General features: G+C 39.6%; 1 protein-coding gene across 4 annotated transcripts in view; it reads right to left on the minus strand.

Moving 5' to 3' along the window:
* SDHAF3 (succinate dehydrogenase complex assembly factor 3) overlaps positions 1–17,471 on the minus strand; it is a 37,555-nt gene extending 20,084 nt beyond the window's left edge. Inside the window, exons 1-2 of one of the 4 annotated variants that reach the window (XM_081344629.1) lie at positions 17,294–17,471; positions 14,630–14,869 (exon numbers count right to left, since the gene is read on the minus strand). In XM_081344629.1, coding sequence (XP_081200755.1) covers positions 14,630–14,812 — 183 coding nt within the window. In that variant the 5' untranslated portion in view covers positions 14,813–14,869; positions 17,294–17,471. Of the gene's footprint in view, positions 1–14,629; positions 14,870–16,522; positions 16,575–17,281 lie in introns of those variants that run through there. The other 3 variants (XM_081344628.1, XM_081344627.1, XM_081344630.1) reach the window with 3 other exon arrangements.
* Positions 17,472–17,782: the final 311 nt, after the last annotated feature.

Consider the following 17,782-nt stretch of genomic DNA (forward strand, 5'->3'; position numbering starts at 1 on the left):
CGCCCTGAGTCCTTCGGGAGAAGGGCGGTATATAAATAAAATTAATAATAATAATAATAATAATAATAATAATAATAATAATAATAATAATAATAATAATAATAATAATAATAATAATAATATTGTGGGATATTCTGCCCCCTGGAGGTGAGGCAGGTCTCCACTCTCCTGGCCTTCTATAAAAAATAATTAAACGTAGCTCTGAGGCTTCATCTGTGGAACCAAGAGGAGCACGCAGCTGTGGGGCTGTCAGGTGCCCTGGAGCCCCTCTCTTCACCTTTTAAATTAATTTTAACAGTGTTCCTTGCCTTCTTCTAACTTTTAAATTTTTTATATACTGTTTTTATATACAGCCCAGTCTTTCTCTCTGAGGATGATGGGTGGCTCAAAACTGTGAATAATACATACATGCAAAAATATACATACATACTCCTAGTTTCAAATCATTCATATGAACTTGTTCTTTACTTAGATCATTGGCATTTTTTTTCTTTTTCAGCATTAAATAAATAAAATAATACTTTACTCCATTAACTACATTGACTAGAATAGTGGCCAAAATTGTGGAAACCTTTTGGGAAAAGGGTTAGGGTTAAGGCTAATAACACCACTTTTTTTGGAGTAGTACCATAAAATTATATATCAATGGAAAGATAGTTTAATCAAGAACATAATGCAACATAGTTTAATTATTTGTACTGTATTCTATGAAAAGTTATAGCCAAATAACCAGAAAAAGGAAGCACAACTTGCTTAGGTTGATATCAGTTAGCTTTCCTTCATCTGACTGCAGCCAATGAGCATGAATGTTTAGAGAGCCAATCAGGTGTCATCTTGTTTTGGCAATGAGCCAATCAAATCACAGTAGGATTCAATTATTGATGTCATTTATTAAAGCTGAGAGGAGGACATCTGCAAATGGTTATGTGATTGCTATCAAGTTGGTTGGGTTTTTTTTCTTTCATTTAGTGAGCTTGTAAAACATAATAAAATTAATGGTGCAAAAAGTTGACTAGTTGCCCAGAAAGCGATGTAAAATAGTATTATTAAATGAACAAGGCTACAGTTATAAAGAAATTAGAAGAAAAATTGGTGGAAACTTACCGTAACCATTTCTACTGTACATTTTTCCCAAAAGGTTTCCACAATTTTGGCCACTACCGTATGTGTGATTTGAAACATTGTAAATGTATTAAATTAAAAATGTAATTTCTTAAGCTGTATAAAGTAATTAAAATTGATGTCATGATTAATTTTAAAAACAGGAGAGATTTACATACTTGTTAAGGAAAAAATATTAATGATTTCATATACATTACTATTATGCACATTTATAAAACTTCATAAAGGCATTTTACCTCATTTAATTATTCTATTTAAAGAACTTTCAATTTATAACATAGCATTTAAGCATTCTTAACCATTTGTGGAGATGGTTACCAGCATCAAATTTCTGGGTGTGCAGCTGACGAGTTGGCTGGCTGCTCAACAGTGAGAAACTGGTGAAGCGGGCACAGCAGCTCCTGCATTTTCTGCATCGCATGAGAAAAGCACATCTTCCTTCCCCTGTCCTAAACACTTTCTACAGGGGGACAATCGAGAGCATCCTGTCATACAGCATCACAGTCTGGTTTGGAAGCATCATTACTTCAGATAGGAAGGCGGTGCAGAGAGTGGTGAGGATGGCTGAAAAGATTATTGGCAGTTCCCTCCCGTCCATCCAGGACATAGCATACAAGTGTTGCTTGAGCAGGGTCTGCAAGATTGCCTGGGACACTACACATCCTCTTCACGACCTGTTTTCCTTATTACCTTTTGGGAGGAGGCTTCATGGTATCTGAAGCAGAACATCCAGATTCAGTTAGTTTTCTGCCATACAGTATTAACCTTGTGAACTCTAAAGCTTCCTCTTTCTGCTATGTATTCAAGATGTACAGTGATTAATATTTATATGTTATACATATGTTGTATATAGTAGGTTCAAATGTATGTTATGTAGGTGTACACTTTTGAGACCAAACAACAAAATTTCATTTTTAATGAGTGTCAATGTGCCCACAGTAAAAAATGACAATAAACATTATCTATCTCTCTAAGGAGCCTTGGTGGAGCAGTGGGCTAATGCCTCCTTAAGTAACACCAGCTGCCTGCAATTAGTGCAGGTTCGCATCCCACCAGGCTCAAGGTTGACTCAGCCTTCCACCCTTCCGAGGTAGGTAAAATGAGGACCCAGATTGTTGGGGGCAATAAGCTGACTTTGTAATAATGCCGCTTGAGGGGGCGAAAGCCCTAATAAGCAGGCATATACATAGAATGAAGGCTATTGCTAAGCACATTGGTTTGTGCTTAAATTGTAAGCCGACCTGAGTCTTCGGAGAAGGGCAGGATATAAATGGGATTAAAAAAAATATATTACACACTCATTTCAAAAATAACCACTGATTTTGAAATACATATTTCATTGTCAAACTTTTCAGAGATCCAACTCATTAAAAGCAATATAAATAAAATATATTATAAAATATACTATCAGTAACAATATGAAAAGTATTTTGAACATTCTAACCTTACAGTTAATATACCAGAAATAGAAATATATTTATTAAGAAATATCATTGATATTTGAATGAAAAAAGGTGTACAGAAGAGGTTAACACCGAAACTGTTAACTTCTTTTTTACAAAATTATAAGGAGCAAACTATCAGATCCACATATGAATAGTTCAATTAGCTCAAATCCTTAGGATGGGGTTTCTAAAAACATTAGAACATGATGCTGGAAAGAATGTAGAATTAACAAGAAGATGAATAAATGGTCCATAAATAAGGATAAGACTTGCTAAAATGGTTATTTAATAAAGTATGATGGAAGATTCAAGACAGAGGAAAGGAAATTCTTATTTATACTGTACAGTTAAAGGATACAATATTGCTAGGTGTAGCAGTGTCTGTATAAAATACAGTGGCTGGTCCTACTTATTAAACCAGGTAACTCATCTCTTAGAGCCAGTATGTGAATATGCTTAAATCAAGAGTGACCAGAGAACCTAGTTTGTCTATCATCAAAAGATACTGCACCTGGATCATAAGAGCACCTTTCCTCAACTAGGTTTGAACTATATTTGTCAGGGGAGTTCAGAAACTTTAAAAAAAATCTAATTCAACAGGTGCCCAAAAAAGAATAAAATTCATTAGTTACTTATACATTCTCATATAAAAGGACATAAGGAACTATGCAGGTAGAAAACGTGGCCTTAAAAAAAAATCAGGCCCATTCTCTGCCATATGCTATTTTTGAGTTGTTTCCATTAGGCAGTCTGTACACTGAATTAATAAACAAAATTTAAAATCCCTAATGAATATGTTGTGAGTAGAAAGGCTAAGCCTTTATGTTTTATGTCAAGGAGCCCTGATTCAATTAGTGGTCTTTCCATTTGATAGGATAAGGTAATGGAAAAGATTCACTACCTAGCATTTTAGCAGGCCATTGACCTGATAATAGGCAGTGTCCTATATTGATAATATTTAAGATATTTTTTCCAGTCCAATCCCCTAATATTTTTTCCTGCTTATATTCATGGGAGTCTTTAAACTATGATGTCTGGTCTTTGTACCAAAACAGCAATAAACAATTTTGTAACGAATCAGTTCACAGGGCCAGGTCAATGCACTTTACCATAAGTCCCTCGACTATTTACTACCTTCAATGAAACTAATTTTTTTTCAAAAAGCCCTGACACAGGTATTTGGTGCCATCATGTGGGTCATTTCAGAAAATGCAACCTTATATAAAGAAGACAATAAAATTGCAGTGTTGCAACGAAATTTTCACTTCTGCAACAAGCAGATCCAACATGAACTCACAAAATGGTTAGTCAAAATGAATATTTTGACTGGAAGTAAAAATCCATTCTATTGTTTTGAAGTTGCAAGTTTCTAGTTCCTGAGTTTAGAATACTGGGTCCTATGTTCTCCCTAGCTGATTCAAGATCTTTCCTTCAACCTTTGGAGCTTCTGTAGACTTACTATCTTTCTGAAAACAGAAGGAAGTTTTTTGCAGGTATCAACTGCAAAAGCTGCTGTCTTTCCATTATACTGTTATCATTAACAGAGGTGTGGGCAATCTATAGTATGTATTAACCTTTGGCCACACAGGTGTATTTATGCAAATCAGCTAGTGACTGAGACATGAATCAGTTGACCAATGCTAGCTATGTATATATGATGGCATATATAGGGTATGAAGATACATTTCTTCTAACCTGCCAACTGATACATCTAGGTTGTATCTTGATCTGGGATAGTTTGCAACAATAGTTCCACTATTATAGAACTATTCAGTGAGAAATTAAGAAGTAAGAACCAAAATACAACTTTCAATTAAAGTTGATTCTTAGAAGTAAAAACATTTGAACCTGCTGCAATAAAGCAAGATGACTGATATTGCACATCATTTTTTGTCCAGAACAGTCTATCCACTAATGCAGGAATCCACTAATGCTTACTGAGGAATTCTAAGAGTTGAAATTCACACAATCTAAAGTAGCTGAAGTTAAGGTTGTAATGCCTCACCTTCAGCAGCTTCAGGAATCTCTCTTGGCCACCTATTATTTTGTTATAGGTGGCATATTCCAAATAATTAATAATTAATTCCAAAGTAAAATAAGCTCAAATCCTATGCACCAAAAACCTAGAACAAAACTCCCAATCAGAAGCTGTTAAACACCTCATCTTCATATAGGTATATATCTGATAAAGAGATACATCCATTTCTTAATCAATCCCATTGCACCATGGTATATATTTTACCTGATTCCCAGCAAACTGCCTGTACCACTGGATTCCAATTATTAGATCAAATATCCTGGATGATTAATAAAAACAATCCCAAGGAGGCCCCCACAAAAAAAAATCCATAGCCTCAAACTTCACTGCTCAGATTATGCCAAAATTTGCAGGAAAAGGACAAATATCTTTAATAGGTCAGGGAGAGTTTAACTTTTATTATCTTAGCCTGAACTCAAGTAGGTAGCTGAACTAGGTAAATTTAGCAGATTTATAAAAACTAAGCTGGGTTAGCTATAAATAGCACTTTGAGACTACCCAAAAATCCTGGGATTACTAACTAGAATGGTAAATAATTTTTAAAAATGAACAACAACCCTGAAGAAGGAACAGCAAACATTTCTCTACTGTTGCTGAGAAAATTACATGGACATGTCTGTGAAATCACTAGAGATTTAGCTCGACCTGAAGATGACTTGTTTTACACTAACCTAGCCAAACCTGTCTCAACTGAGATCTTCCAAATACAATAAAACTGTAAGTTCCAGATTTCTGTCACTATGGCTACAAGGTACGAATTCTGGGAATGGCAGCCTTAATAGATCTGAAATATACTAGGTTATGGAATTCCTTCAGTTGCTTAAGAATAGTGCTGAGATCATTTTTTTTCTTGTTCTAGAACACTCAATTAGGAAAACATTACATAAGTGAAAAAAATATTTCCAGCATCTATTGCTTTAAAAATGATTTTTGAGAAACAAGAAGAAATGTTATGAATAAGAGAACTATGTAACATATCTTAGGTTTTTTTTCCAGTACATTTCTGCAGATAAAATAATTCATTTATTTATTTATTTATTATTGGGATTTATATGCCGCCCTATCTCCCGAAGGACTCAGGGCGGCTAACAACAGTAACATATAATAAATACAGAAGTTAAGATAAAAATTAAAATTAAAGGCCTCTGTACAATAAATAAAATTAAAATAAATTAAAAGTTAGAGTTAAAAATTAAAAACATAATTAAAATCCCTGTCAGTCCAGGTCAGCCAGGTGGAAAAGGAGTGTTTTGAGGCCGCGGCGAAAGGACCGGAGATCTTGGGCCATCCGAAGCTCATGGGGGAGCTGGTTCCACAGGGCTGGCGCTCCCACAGAGAAGGCCCTCCCCCTGGGGGTCGCCAGCTGACATTGTTTAGCCAACGGTACCCTGAGGAGGCCTTCTCTGTGTGAGCATACTGGGCGATGGGAATTCGTTCCTGGCAGCAGATGATCCTGCAAGTATCCCGGTCTTAAGCCATGTAGGGCTTTAAAGGTAAGTACCAGCACCTTAAATCTCACCCGGAGGGCAACCGGTAACCAATGCAGCTCACGCAGGAGGGGTGTAATATGGGAGTATCGGGGTGCTCCCATCACTACCCGTGCAGCCGCATTCTGACCAGCTGAAGCCTCCGGGTGGTCTTTAAGGGCAGCCCCATGTAGAGAGCATTGCAGTAATCTATACGGGTGGTAACAAGTGCGTGGGTGACTGTGCGTAGGGCATCTTGGTCCAGGAAGGGGTGTAACTGGTGTACCAAGCGAATCTGGGCAAATGCCCCCCTAGCCACGACTCCAATATGATCTTCAAAACTGAGTCGTGAATCCAGGAGGACGCCCAGATTGCGTGCTCTATCAACGGGAGGTAACATCTCTCCTCCTATAACCAAAGATGGAATCTCTTGGACTAAACGAGATGCCGGTACGTAAAGCCACTCAGTCTTGGCCGGGTTGAGCCGGAGCCTGTTCTTTCCCATCCAAATCTGTACCGCTTCCAGGCAACGGGACATCACATCGAGGGCATCACTGGGTTGGTTCGGGGTGGAGATGAAAAGCTGGGTATCATCAGCATATTGATGATACCTTACCCCGAAGTCATGGATGATCTCTCCCAGCGGCTTCATATAGATGTTGAACAGGAGAGGCGAGAGTACCGACCCCTGAGGCACCCCACAATTAAGGGGCCTAGTGGTTGACCTCTGCCCCGTGCCAACACTGTCTGCGAACAGCCTGAGAGGTAGGAGAACCACCGCAGAACGGTGCCTCCCACTCCCAACTCAAGACGACGCAGCAAGATACCGTGGTCAATGGTATCAAAAGCCGCTGAGAGATCTAATAGGACCAGGACAGAGGAATAACCCCTATCTCGGGCCCGCCAGAGATCATTCACCAGCGCGACCAATGCCGTCTCCGTGCTGTACCAGGGCCTGAAACCCGATTGGTACAGATCCAGATATTCAGTTTCCTCCAGAACCAAAGGGAGCCACCACGCTCTTAACGACCTTCGCAAGAAAGCGAAGGTTGGAGACAGGACGGAAGTTATTTAAAATAGCTGGGTCCAATGTAGGTTTCTTAAGGAGGGGCCTTACCACCGCCTCTTTCAAGGCGACAGGGAAGTACCCTTCACTTAGTGAGGAATTAATAACTACTAGGATCCAGCTTCGTGTAACCTCCCGAGAGGCATATAGACCAGCCAGGAGGGACACGGGTCCAATAAACACGTGGCAGCACTTAATTTCCCCATGATCCTGTCCACTTCATCTGGAGTCACAGGATCAAACTCTTCCCAAATGTTCTCGGCCAAACTCATTGTTTTCCTCTCGTCAGATACTGCCCAGTCAGAGTCCAGACCAGCCCGAATCTGAGCAATTTTGTCCACCAGATATTTACTAAATTCCTCAGCTCGTCCTCGTAAGGGGTCCTCTCCCGTCCCTTGATTTAAAAGGGAGCGGACCACCCTAAACAGGGCGGCTGGGCGGTTATCTGCGGACGCAATGAGGGGGGTGAAGTAAGCGCGCTTCGCCACCTCCATTGCCACAAGATAAGATCTAGAAAAGGATCTTAACTGTGTTCGGTCAGACTCGGATTTGTGGGTTTCTCATTTTTAAATCTGTTTTAATTATGTTTCAGGATAAACATCTTCATTGCTTTCTATTACAATTTAATATCTTATAGTACAAAATATTTGGAGTGCACTGGATTGGGAAGGCTGAAATGAACAGGATACAGCTTGCAGCAACAGTACAACAATTTTTTTCCTATTGCTTTGCCTTTCTCTTTTCTGAATAAATACACTATAGACCTCTTTACCTAGTTATTATAGAAGGTTACTTTAAGCATGAGGGAAAGATTTCTGTTACTGAATTTATAGGTAAGTATTCATTCCAATTCATTACACAGTATACTATAAGGAAACTATAATAATCTTAAACCTGGAATTGTGTATATCTCAGGAGCCAGACCCACAATATATCCCGAAGCTTGAGTTAAGAGCTGACCAGTATGGACTGAATGCAAACAGTCATCTTTTCACACACACACACACACACACACAAAAAAGCCAAAGCAACATAATGATTTGGTGTTGACAATAATAATTTTTAATGAAGCCAAAACATCAAGTTAATTAGCAGCTTCCCAGTTTCATTACATCTTTTTATTTACATAAATAAAAAGCTGTAATGAAACTGGAAAGCTGCTAATTAACTATATTTTCCCATTTTCTTTAGAAACTAAAGCTCTAGTTATATAAGCTTTAGAATAAGCAAAGGTAAAGGTAAATGTAAAGGTTCCCCCGCACATGCGTGCTAGTCGTTTCCGACTCTAGGGGCCGGTGCTCATCTCCGTTTCAAAGCCGAAGAGCCAGCGCTTGTCCGAGGACGTCTCCGTGGTCATGTGGCTGGCATGACTAGACGCCAAAGGCGCACGGAACGCTGTTACCTTCCCACCATAGTAGTCCCTATTTTTCTACTTGCATTTTTACGTGCTTTCGAACTGCTAGGTTGGCAGAAGCTGGGACGAGTAACAGGCGCTCACTCTGTTACGCGGCACTCGGGATTCGACCCGCCAAACTGCCGACCTTCTGATCGACAAGCTCAGCGTCCTAACCCACTGAGCCACCGCGTCCCCTGAATAAGCAAAACATTACCTCAAATCATAGTTCCAAAACATAAAACCTTAGTTTCCTGCTTTAGACAAAAGAAACTTCAAATAACTAAAGATTTCCTAGTTTAATCACGATTCACATCAAAAGAAAGAGAGAAGATATGCTGTCCAAAGGTTTGTATATCTTGCTTTAATAATATATACCATCAATATCAAAGGAGCACCAATAATATTCTGCGATCCCATGAAAACCTCCAAGTCAGATTCATTGATTAATCTAAGCAGCTCTCTTTGGGAGGATTGCTTCTTGATTACATCTAGGAGAGAATAAACTTACATAGCTTTAAAAATTATTTCTGCAACATGAAGAGCGTAAGATGGATGTGTATCTTATAGCCTCCAGTCTATTTTCAAACAGCTCTTAGGCTAAATTTCAAAAGCTCTTTCAAAAAGCCAGTCTTGGCCTCTAGTAAGAAATATCTGCAATTTCCTTCAAGCAGCCTGTTGTTTGGAAGCCAAACAAAAGAAGAGATTTCAGAGAGAGAATGTTTATTTCTCCATCTATTTTTGGCTCTAGCGTTAACCATATACAACTTTCAATAAAGTTATTGTGTGGTGATGTGTCCCTCAGCAAATAAAAGATTCCCTCCCGATATAAAATAAAGTTAGATAATTTGAAACCCTAGGACATCATGCGGTCCAAAAAAAAAGGGTTTGCAACCACTGAATCCCACAATTGCTAAAAAAAAACCTAGTGTTTCCCATCAATTTAAAGTAAGAAATAGATGAAGCTGCAGTATAGGCCTTAAAGCTGGCATATTACAGGTAGTCATTGATTTACAACCAGTCATTTAATGAATCTTAAAAGTTACTACAATCTTCAGAAAGGGTATTTCATGGCCCATGAAGCATTTCCAGATGATGTAAAAGGTCAAGGCTCCCCCCTTGTCACAGTAATCATGATCTGGATGCTTCGCAACCTTTTCACACTTATTGCCAGTTGCCAAGTGCCCCATTATATTGTGACTGCGATTTGCAATCTTCTCTCTGTCTTCCTCAGAAAGTCAATGACTGTGCCTACCAAGGGGGGCTGAATTCCTTTGGTAAAGTGGATGAAACAAAGGGGGTCCTAGTTTATCTTGATGACATCCTCATCTTTACAGAAACAATGGAAGAAAAATCAGGCTGGTTCACGAAGTGCTTAAAAAATTATTAAAGGCAAACCTTTACATCAAGCCATTCAAATGTGAGTTCCATCAGACACACCTTGACTACCTAGGGTACCAAATTTCAAATGAAGGGGTGGAGCTGGATGCAGAAAAAGTCAACGCCTTTTTAAATGGCAACCCCCTTGAACTCACAAACAACTACAGAGCTTTCTGGGGTTTGCTAATTTTTACCGGCAATTCATCCCCTCCTTTGCTAAAATAGCTCTATTGATTACTGAACTTTTGAAGATAGGTAAAGGGGGGGGGGGAAACACCATCCCAGCCAACCTTTAAAATGGACTATGGAATGCCAAGCAACTTTTGAATAGCTTAAAAGATTGTTTGCAGGAAAACCAGTCCTCCAACATCCTAATTCTGTGGAGTTCATCATCCAAGCGGATGCCAGTGATGTTGCAGTGGGAGCAGTTCTTCAGAAAAACAACAAGGGGGACCTGCAACCATGCCCTTACACCTCCAGGAAACTAATCAGCACAGAGCAGTGATGGTCTGTATGGGAGAAGGAGGTATTGGCTGTGCAATGGGCATTGCTAACCTGGCACCATTTCCTAGAGGAGAGTAAGATACCATTTGAGATGTGGACTGACCATAAGAATCTTGAGGAACTTTTAACCCTGCAGAAGTTATTCCCCAAACAGTTTGATGGGTGCAATATTTCGATGAGGTACATTCCTGGAGGAAAGAACTTCCTAGCTGATGCCTTGTCTAGAATGCCACAAGTATAAAAGCCATCCTCTTTCCACAAAAAGTCTCTCAAGTCACCACTAGACACCAAGCACAAAAAAATCCCCTGACCCCAACAGCAGCTTGATCCAGAAACTCAGAACCGAACTGAAATCTGACCCCTGGTTCCAAATTGTACCTTCCTAGCACCCTCAGGTTCCAAGCCCTACAATGAAGCCATGATGTCAAGAAAGCCGGTCACTCTGGATTTCTAAAGACTTTATACTTAGTAAGATGGCAGTTCTGGTGGCCAGGAATGAAAAAAGATATTGAAAGTTATGTAAAGAGCTGTGCAATATGTGCTGCCATGAAGAAAAGACCAGGAAAGCCCCCTGGTCTATTACAGCAGGTTGCAAAATCATCCCAGCCTTAGCAAGAAATTGCAATGGATTTCATTGTAGAACTCCTGGACAATAGCGGAAATACCTTAATATGGACTGTTATTGACTTTTTTCAAAGCAGGCTCATTTTATAGCCTGCCCTGGACTCCCCTCCACCTAGAAACAGGCGAAACTGTTTTTAAAACATATCTACAGACTCCACAGAGCACCAAGAAGAATTATATCAGATTGAGGGGTCCAATTCACAGCAAAATTCTGGAGGGAGTTCCTGAAGCTGATCGGATTCACCTAGGGGCTCAGCTCGGCTTTTGACCCGAATATGAATGGAGCTGCTGAACATGTGAAGGCAATGGTAGAACAATACCTGAGATGCTATGTTAACTATCAGCAAATTAATTGGGTAGGTATCCTGCCTTTTGAAGTGGCATACAATAACATTGTGCACAGCAGTACAGGACTTACTCCATTCAAAATGGCTACAGGCAGGGAGTTCATTCCCATGCCTGAATATCTTCAAGAGCCCACCTCCTCACAAACACTGACTGAGTGGGTAAACTCACTGAGAGCGCTTTGGCAAATGTTAAATGTACCTTAGCTACAAAGATTCAAAAAGTGCAAGCAAATAAGAAGCGATTCCCCCAGAAAATGTTTCATATAGAAGTGAAAGTCTATATCTCAACCAAATATCTAAGATTAAAACTACGCTTTGAAAAGCTAGAACCTAAATATATTGGTCTCTTCCCTATCGTACAAATCATAAACCCAGTCACAGTGGAGCTGTGGGGAAGATACATCCAGTTTTCCATTGCAGTTTGTTGAAACCAATTGTAGAATCAACACTGAGACCAGTACCTTGAACTACCCCAGGTCCTATTATGAAATAAAATGAATTACTGATTCTAGATGATATAAGGGGAAATTACAGTACTTATTTCAATGGAAGGGCTATCCTTTGCCCGAGGCTACATGGGTGAAGAGTAAAGATGTAAAGGTAAATAAATTAATACAGAAGTTTCATAATAAATATCCCAAAAACCTAAAGAACCCCCAGACAATAGAATAAGAAATTAGTGAAATACTAATGTGTATCGGTGCTTCTTATTTTCAGGAACTGCTTTCTCTTTAGGGGAGTCTGACGTCAAGTTCTGAAACGAACCTGGCTGAAGCCATTTTTGTCATTCTGAGTTGCCACAAGTTGAGGGGAAAAGGTAAAAGGGAAAATGATAGCTTTGCTAGACTGAACACGGAGCAGTCCCATGGGAACTAAGATCATTTCCACAGGAGCTGGAAGGTGGAGAGAAGAGGTTTCACGAAGCCCACCAATTGCTTTTATTGGGTAACATGATCTATACTCTACAGCATAGTAGAAGGGAGGGAATTCTTACATTTAATTACATTGAATTGCTAAGGGGAATTTTAGAGTTGGTTGCACTTTTGACCACACTGATATTATGTATCCAATAAACATGTACTTTGAGGAAACTTCAAACCTCAGAGTTCTGATGTATTTGGTTTCATTAGTCAGAACCATGACAGATAGGTTTGCAGGAGCTGGAGCAAGTAATGGAAGCTTACCCTGTTACACAGCACTTGGCTGTCAGTTTTCTAGCTAACAAGCTCAGTGTCTTTAACCACTGGGCCACTGTGGCCCCTCATCCTAATTATAAGATAAAAACAAATGAAGCTGGTGCCCTGCAATATACATTAATTACAGAACGAGCACTATTATTTGACATTATTTTAATTTAAGATTACCAGAAAGACTGCACAATAAGATAGATAAAGTCCAAATTTTATTTGGATAAAGGGCCACATTTACCGTAGTTTCTGGCGTATAAGACTACTTTTTAACCCATGAAAATCTTCTCAAAAGTCAGGGGTCATCTTATACGCCGGGTGCTGAAAATTTAGGGACAGGGCTGGCTGGAAAACCTGGAGCGGATCTCCCATTTAGTCTGCGCAGGGAAAGCGGGACCAATTGGAGAAGAAGCTGCAGTCTGTGATTTTTTACAGGCTGGGGTCTGGGCGTCTTTCCTTCTAAAGTTGAAGAGCAGCTGTAGTATATCCCAACTTGAAAGGCAGGTGGGGAAGGCAGCAGCCAGAGCAGCGGCTTAGCTCTAAGAACACATCTGACTCAGGAACTGGGCGGGCTGGAAAACCTGGAGCGGATCTCCCATTTGGTCTTTTTTTTTAAATCCCATTTATATCCTGCCCTTCTCCGAAGACTCAGGGTGGCTTACAATTTAAAGCACAAATCAATGTGCTTAGCAATAGCCTTCATTCTGTGTATATGCCTGTTTATTAGGGATTTCACCCACCCCCCAAGCAGCATTATTACAAAGTCAGCTTATTGCCCTCAACAATCTGGGTCCTCATTTTACCTACCTTGGAAGGATGGAAAGCTGAGTCAACCTTGAGCCTGGTGGGATGCGAACCTGCACTAATTGCAGACAGCTGGTGTTATTTAAGGCTCTGCGCAGGGAAAGCTTTAGAGTGAATTAGGAAAAGTGAAAAAGTGAATTAGGAAAATAGGGAACGGTTGCTGCAATTGGGTATGTGTAGCTTAACGAAGAGAAGGGTGAGGGGTGACATGATAGCAGTGATTCAATATCTCAGGGGCTGCCACAAAGCAGAGGGAGCCAAGCTATTCTCCAAAGCACCTGAAAGCAGGACAAGAAGCAATGGATGGAAACTAGTCAAGGAGAGAACCACCTAGAACTAAGGAGAAACTTCCTGACAGTTAGAACAATTAACCAGTGGAACAACCTGCCTCCAGAAGTGGTGAATGCTCCAACACTGGAAGTTTTTAAGAAGAGACTGGACAGCCATTTGTCTGAAATGGTATAGGGTTTCCTGCCTTAGCAGGGGGTTGGACTAGATGACCTCCAAGGTCCCCTCCAACTACTTCTTCTTCTTCTTCTTCTTCTTCTTCTTCTTCTTCTTCTTCTTCTTCTTCTTCTTCTTCTTCTTATTATTATTATTATTATTATTATTATTATTATTATTATTATTATTATTATTATTATTATTATAGTTTAATCCACTTGCACTGTTTTATGTTTACATGTTTGATGACAAACAGCCTTATGTTTATAAGTGACAGTTTTCCTACTAAGCACCTGCATGTCATAAGCATTTGAATTAAAATTACCATATTAAAATCAAATCTGATGTTTTTTAATTTTTATTTGGTGTGCGTTGGAAGAGGGGTAGTCTTATACGGCGAGTATAGCCCAAACCCTATAATTTAACAGGAAATGTAGGGGGTCGTCTTATACGCCGGAAAATACGGTAAACTTAAGTGAAATATAGAAAGAAGTACTAAAAGTCCAAATATTCAAAATAAATAAGATAGTGAGCCCAGGAGAAAAACTACATCATCTGATTTCTTTTTATTTTAAATTTACTTAAAATTATTTTAATTAGTGAATACAAGTACCACGATTATTTGCCAAGCACTTAACACTTTTCTACTTTTGTCATATTAAGCATTTCAATTCAACAGCAACTTTTTAAGAAGCTCAGGGGGAATTGCAGGTACCTTTGGGGTGCAAATGATGAAGCCTTGACACACTGTATCTGGCACTAATCCAAAGCACCAAAATTAAACTCCAAGTATAGAAGAAATCACTTGCCTTCCACTCCTGTAGGAAGTGCTGGGCCTCCTGAAGACTGATGGATTTGTGTCGCCTGAATTCATCTTTCACATACTGATCTCCCAAGGCTTTCAGTTCCAGTGGCAACACACGATGAAGCTGAAGGATCTTTTTGTACAGAGTCCTTACTTGGGACACATGATGGTGTATACTGCCTGGCATAATGTTGAAGAAACAGCACTGGATTATCTGATGTTGCTGCTTGCTTCAGTATTAGTTCTAAGGAAACAATTTAAAAATAAGTAAGTCAGACAGATACCATTATATAGCCACTTAGTTAAATGCTACTACAGTGCCTGCAATGAGTGTAAAATAGATGCAGAAAGGGGGAGGGGGTGTGTATGTGACTTTTATCATGCTTTGAACACACACACACACACACATACACAAACAAAATTTATATAATCTATGTAGACAAAAAGAAGGGAATATTCAGAAAAACAGTATCCAGCATTCAGCCTCAGAAAATTTTGATTTTGGCCTCCCCAGTTGCTGGAAAATTAATTTCTGGAATAAAAGAAATGTGTGTTTTGCATTAGGAACACATACATTATTTTCATGATTGTTCGTATTAGAATAGCTTAGTACAATGGTTCCCAAATTATAAACTGCAACACTCTCAGAGTAAGATAAATATTTTTTATTTATTTGTTTTTCATTTTTCTCTTCTCTTCTTTTTCTTTTTCTTATTAACTTTAAGGATTTACTTACTAAATTTATTTGCCACTTATTTTGCTGTGGGTATACTACGGGCAGCTTACAAAATGGGGAATAATTATAAGATATCACAATAGCAAAGGAATACAGCAATAAAAATAAACAGTGGAAGTATAGTAATATGAAATTTAAAAAAAATTGTTTATTTTGGCAATTTGATATATTTTGTATTCTTCTAAAAAATAAAGAATTAAAAATTTCTGCAGTTCAGCTTATATTGGGCTAACAAAGGGGACTTTCAGATCATGTCTCACTGACTACACTGCAGGATGAAACTCTTATAAAAGTATTTTGACCTTATATGAAAGGAAAAGAAAATCAGACCCGGGTCGATAGAGTTGTCCTGAACCAGCCAGGCAGCCTCGTCTACGAAAAAGAACTCCCTGAGCACTGCCCGCTGAACTTTTATTCACCTCCAACATTACAAAAACTACATCAATCTCATGCAACATAGGATACATGGAAAATAATTGGATATAGTGAATAACTCAGGTGCCTATGAGATCATACAAAAACAAGGTACCAAAAGATATATGTGAAGGCTTTATCATAGTGTTTCCCAAACCTCCCACATGCCAGCCCTCCTGTGAGCCAGGAGAGTGTGCTCTCACTGAAACCAACAGGGAGGCTCATTAGGGGGGTCTGGGAAGGCTGAAGGGTGAGAAACCAAATTCTTGGGAAACCAAATTCTGGCCATTCCCACACATATAGGTCAAATTTCTTTGTTTTCCAACTTCTTAAAGCTTTTTTGTCAGTAAAAAAAAGGCAGAACTTGGGAGTACTAAGAGCTGTTCATCTGGAAGCACTCCTTTATACATTGAAGTACAGGTAGTCCTCCACTTATGACCACAACTGAGCCCAAAATTTCTGTTGCTAAGGAAGTTGTTAAGTGAGTTTTGCCCCATTTTATTACCTTTTTGCACTGTTGATAAGTGAATCACTGTGGTGATTAAGTTAATTATGCAGTCATTAAGCAAATAGTTTCTGACTTCCCCTATTGACTTTGCTTGTCAGAAGCTGGATGGGAATTTTGATCATGTAATCATGATGCTGCTTCACTGGTCATAAGGGTGAAAACCAGTAATAAGTCACTTTTTCCAGTGCCCTTGTAACTTTGAATAGTCACTAAATGAATGGTTGTAAGTCAAGGATTACCTGTAAACTGTGATTTCTAGATCTTGAATAAACTGGCTGAGAGCATACAACATCCTGATTGTCATTCCCAATGGTTGGATTTACTCCTAAAGTACCCAAGGAAACCACATTATGGCTTCATGGGTAATGTGACTCACAGCAACAATGAAGTATTTTGCATCTGCCTGCAAGTTGCATTTATCTCATTAATATCTAAACTGAAATGAGTAATCTCACTGTATAATGTGGCCCTTTCTCTCTCAACAACGCACACACATCTATCCATCCATCCATCCCATCCCATCCATTCACACATATACATAAATATTGTTGGTGAAGATTCCTGAGAGTACCCTGGACAGCCAAGAAAACAAACAAATGGATCATAGAACAAATCAATCCAGAATTCTCATTCGAGGAGCAAATGGCCAGAAACAGGTTTCTTTACTTCTTCCAAATAATAGGAAGTCCCAGCTCTTTGGAAAAGGCTCTAATACTGTGAAAAGTGGAAAGAAATAGAAAAGACCGATCAGCAGCAAGGTGGATGAACTCAGTTACAATGGTGATGTGTGCACCATTGGGAGACTTGAAAGAACAGATTAGGGACACCTCGGCATGGAGAAAAATCTATCCATGTGGTCCCTAGGATTATAAAACTACTTGGTGGCACATAATCACATATAGACACAGAAACACACACACACACACACACACACAGAGAGAGAGAGAGAGGGGGGGGGAGAATCTCTCACCTACCTACCTACCTACCTACCTACCTACCTATCTAATCACCTCGCCACTCCAGAATCCGTGTCATCGGCCCCAGGAAAGTCTGCCCAGCGAGATTTACTGCTCGTTGCCTAGGAAACAAGAGGGGAGGGGGTTTCTACAGATCGAGAGCCACGCTTGCTCGGCTACCTGACGTTGCGACCGAGAAGATGCCATTCGATTCCCCTAGTCTCCGCCCGGCTGAAGGGGTTGCGTAGAACGAAGGCGACGGTGGCCGCCAAGCTACAAACCGCGGAACGCTGGACATCGGCGGGTTTAGTCGGGAGCACCGGAAGGCAGCCCTTACACGTGGGGTTGGTAACTCAAACCTGTAGACTCTATTAAGCTCGCAAAATAGATGGTAACGCCATGAAAAAGTTAAAGTCCGTGTTAAGGGCTTGATTGTTTGGAGGAACATCTCTGCGCTTGCATCCCAACCCTCCCGTAGTGGGACAGGACCTGTGACCAAAGAGCCAGGCGCCAAAGAGAAGGAGACGAGCAAATAGTCACCTA

Source organism: Vipera berus (genome assembly GCF_964194415.1).
Source record: "Vipera berus genome assembly, chromosome: Z".
Classification (NCBI taxonomy): domain Eukaryota; kingdom Metazoa; phylum Chordata; class Lepidosauria; order Squamata; family Viperidae; genus Vipera; species Vipera berus.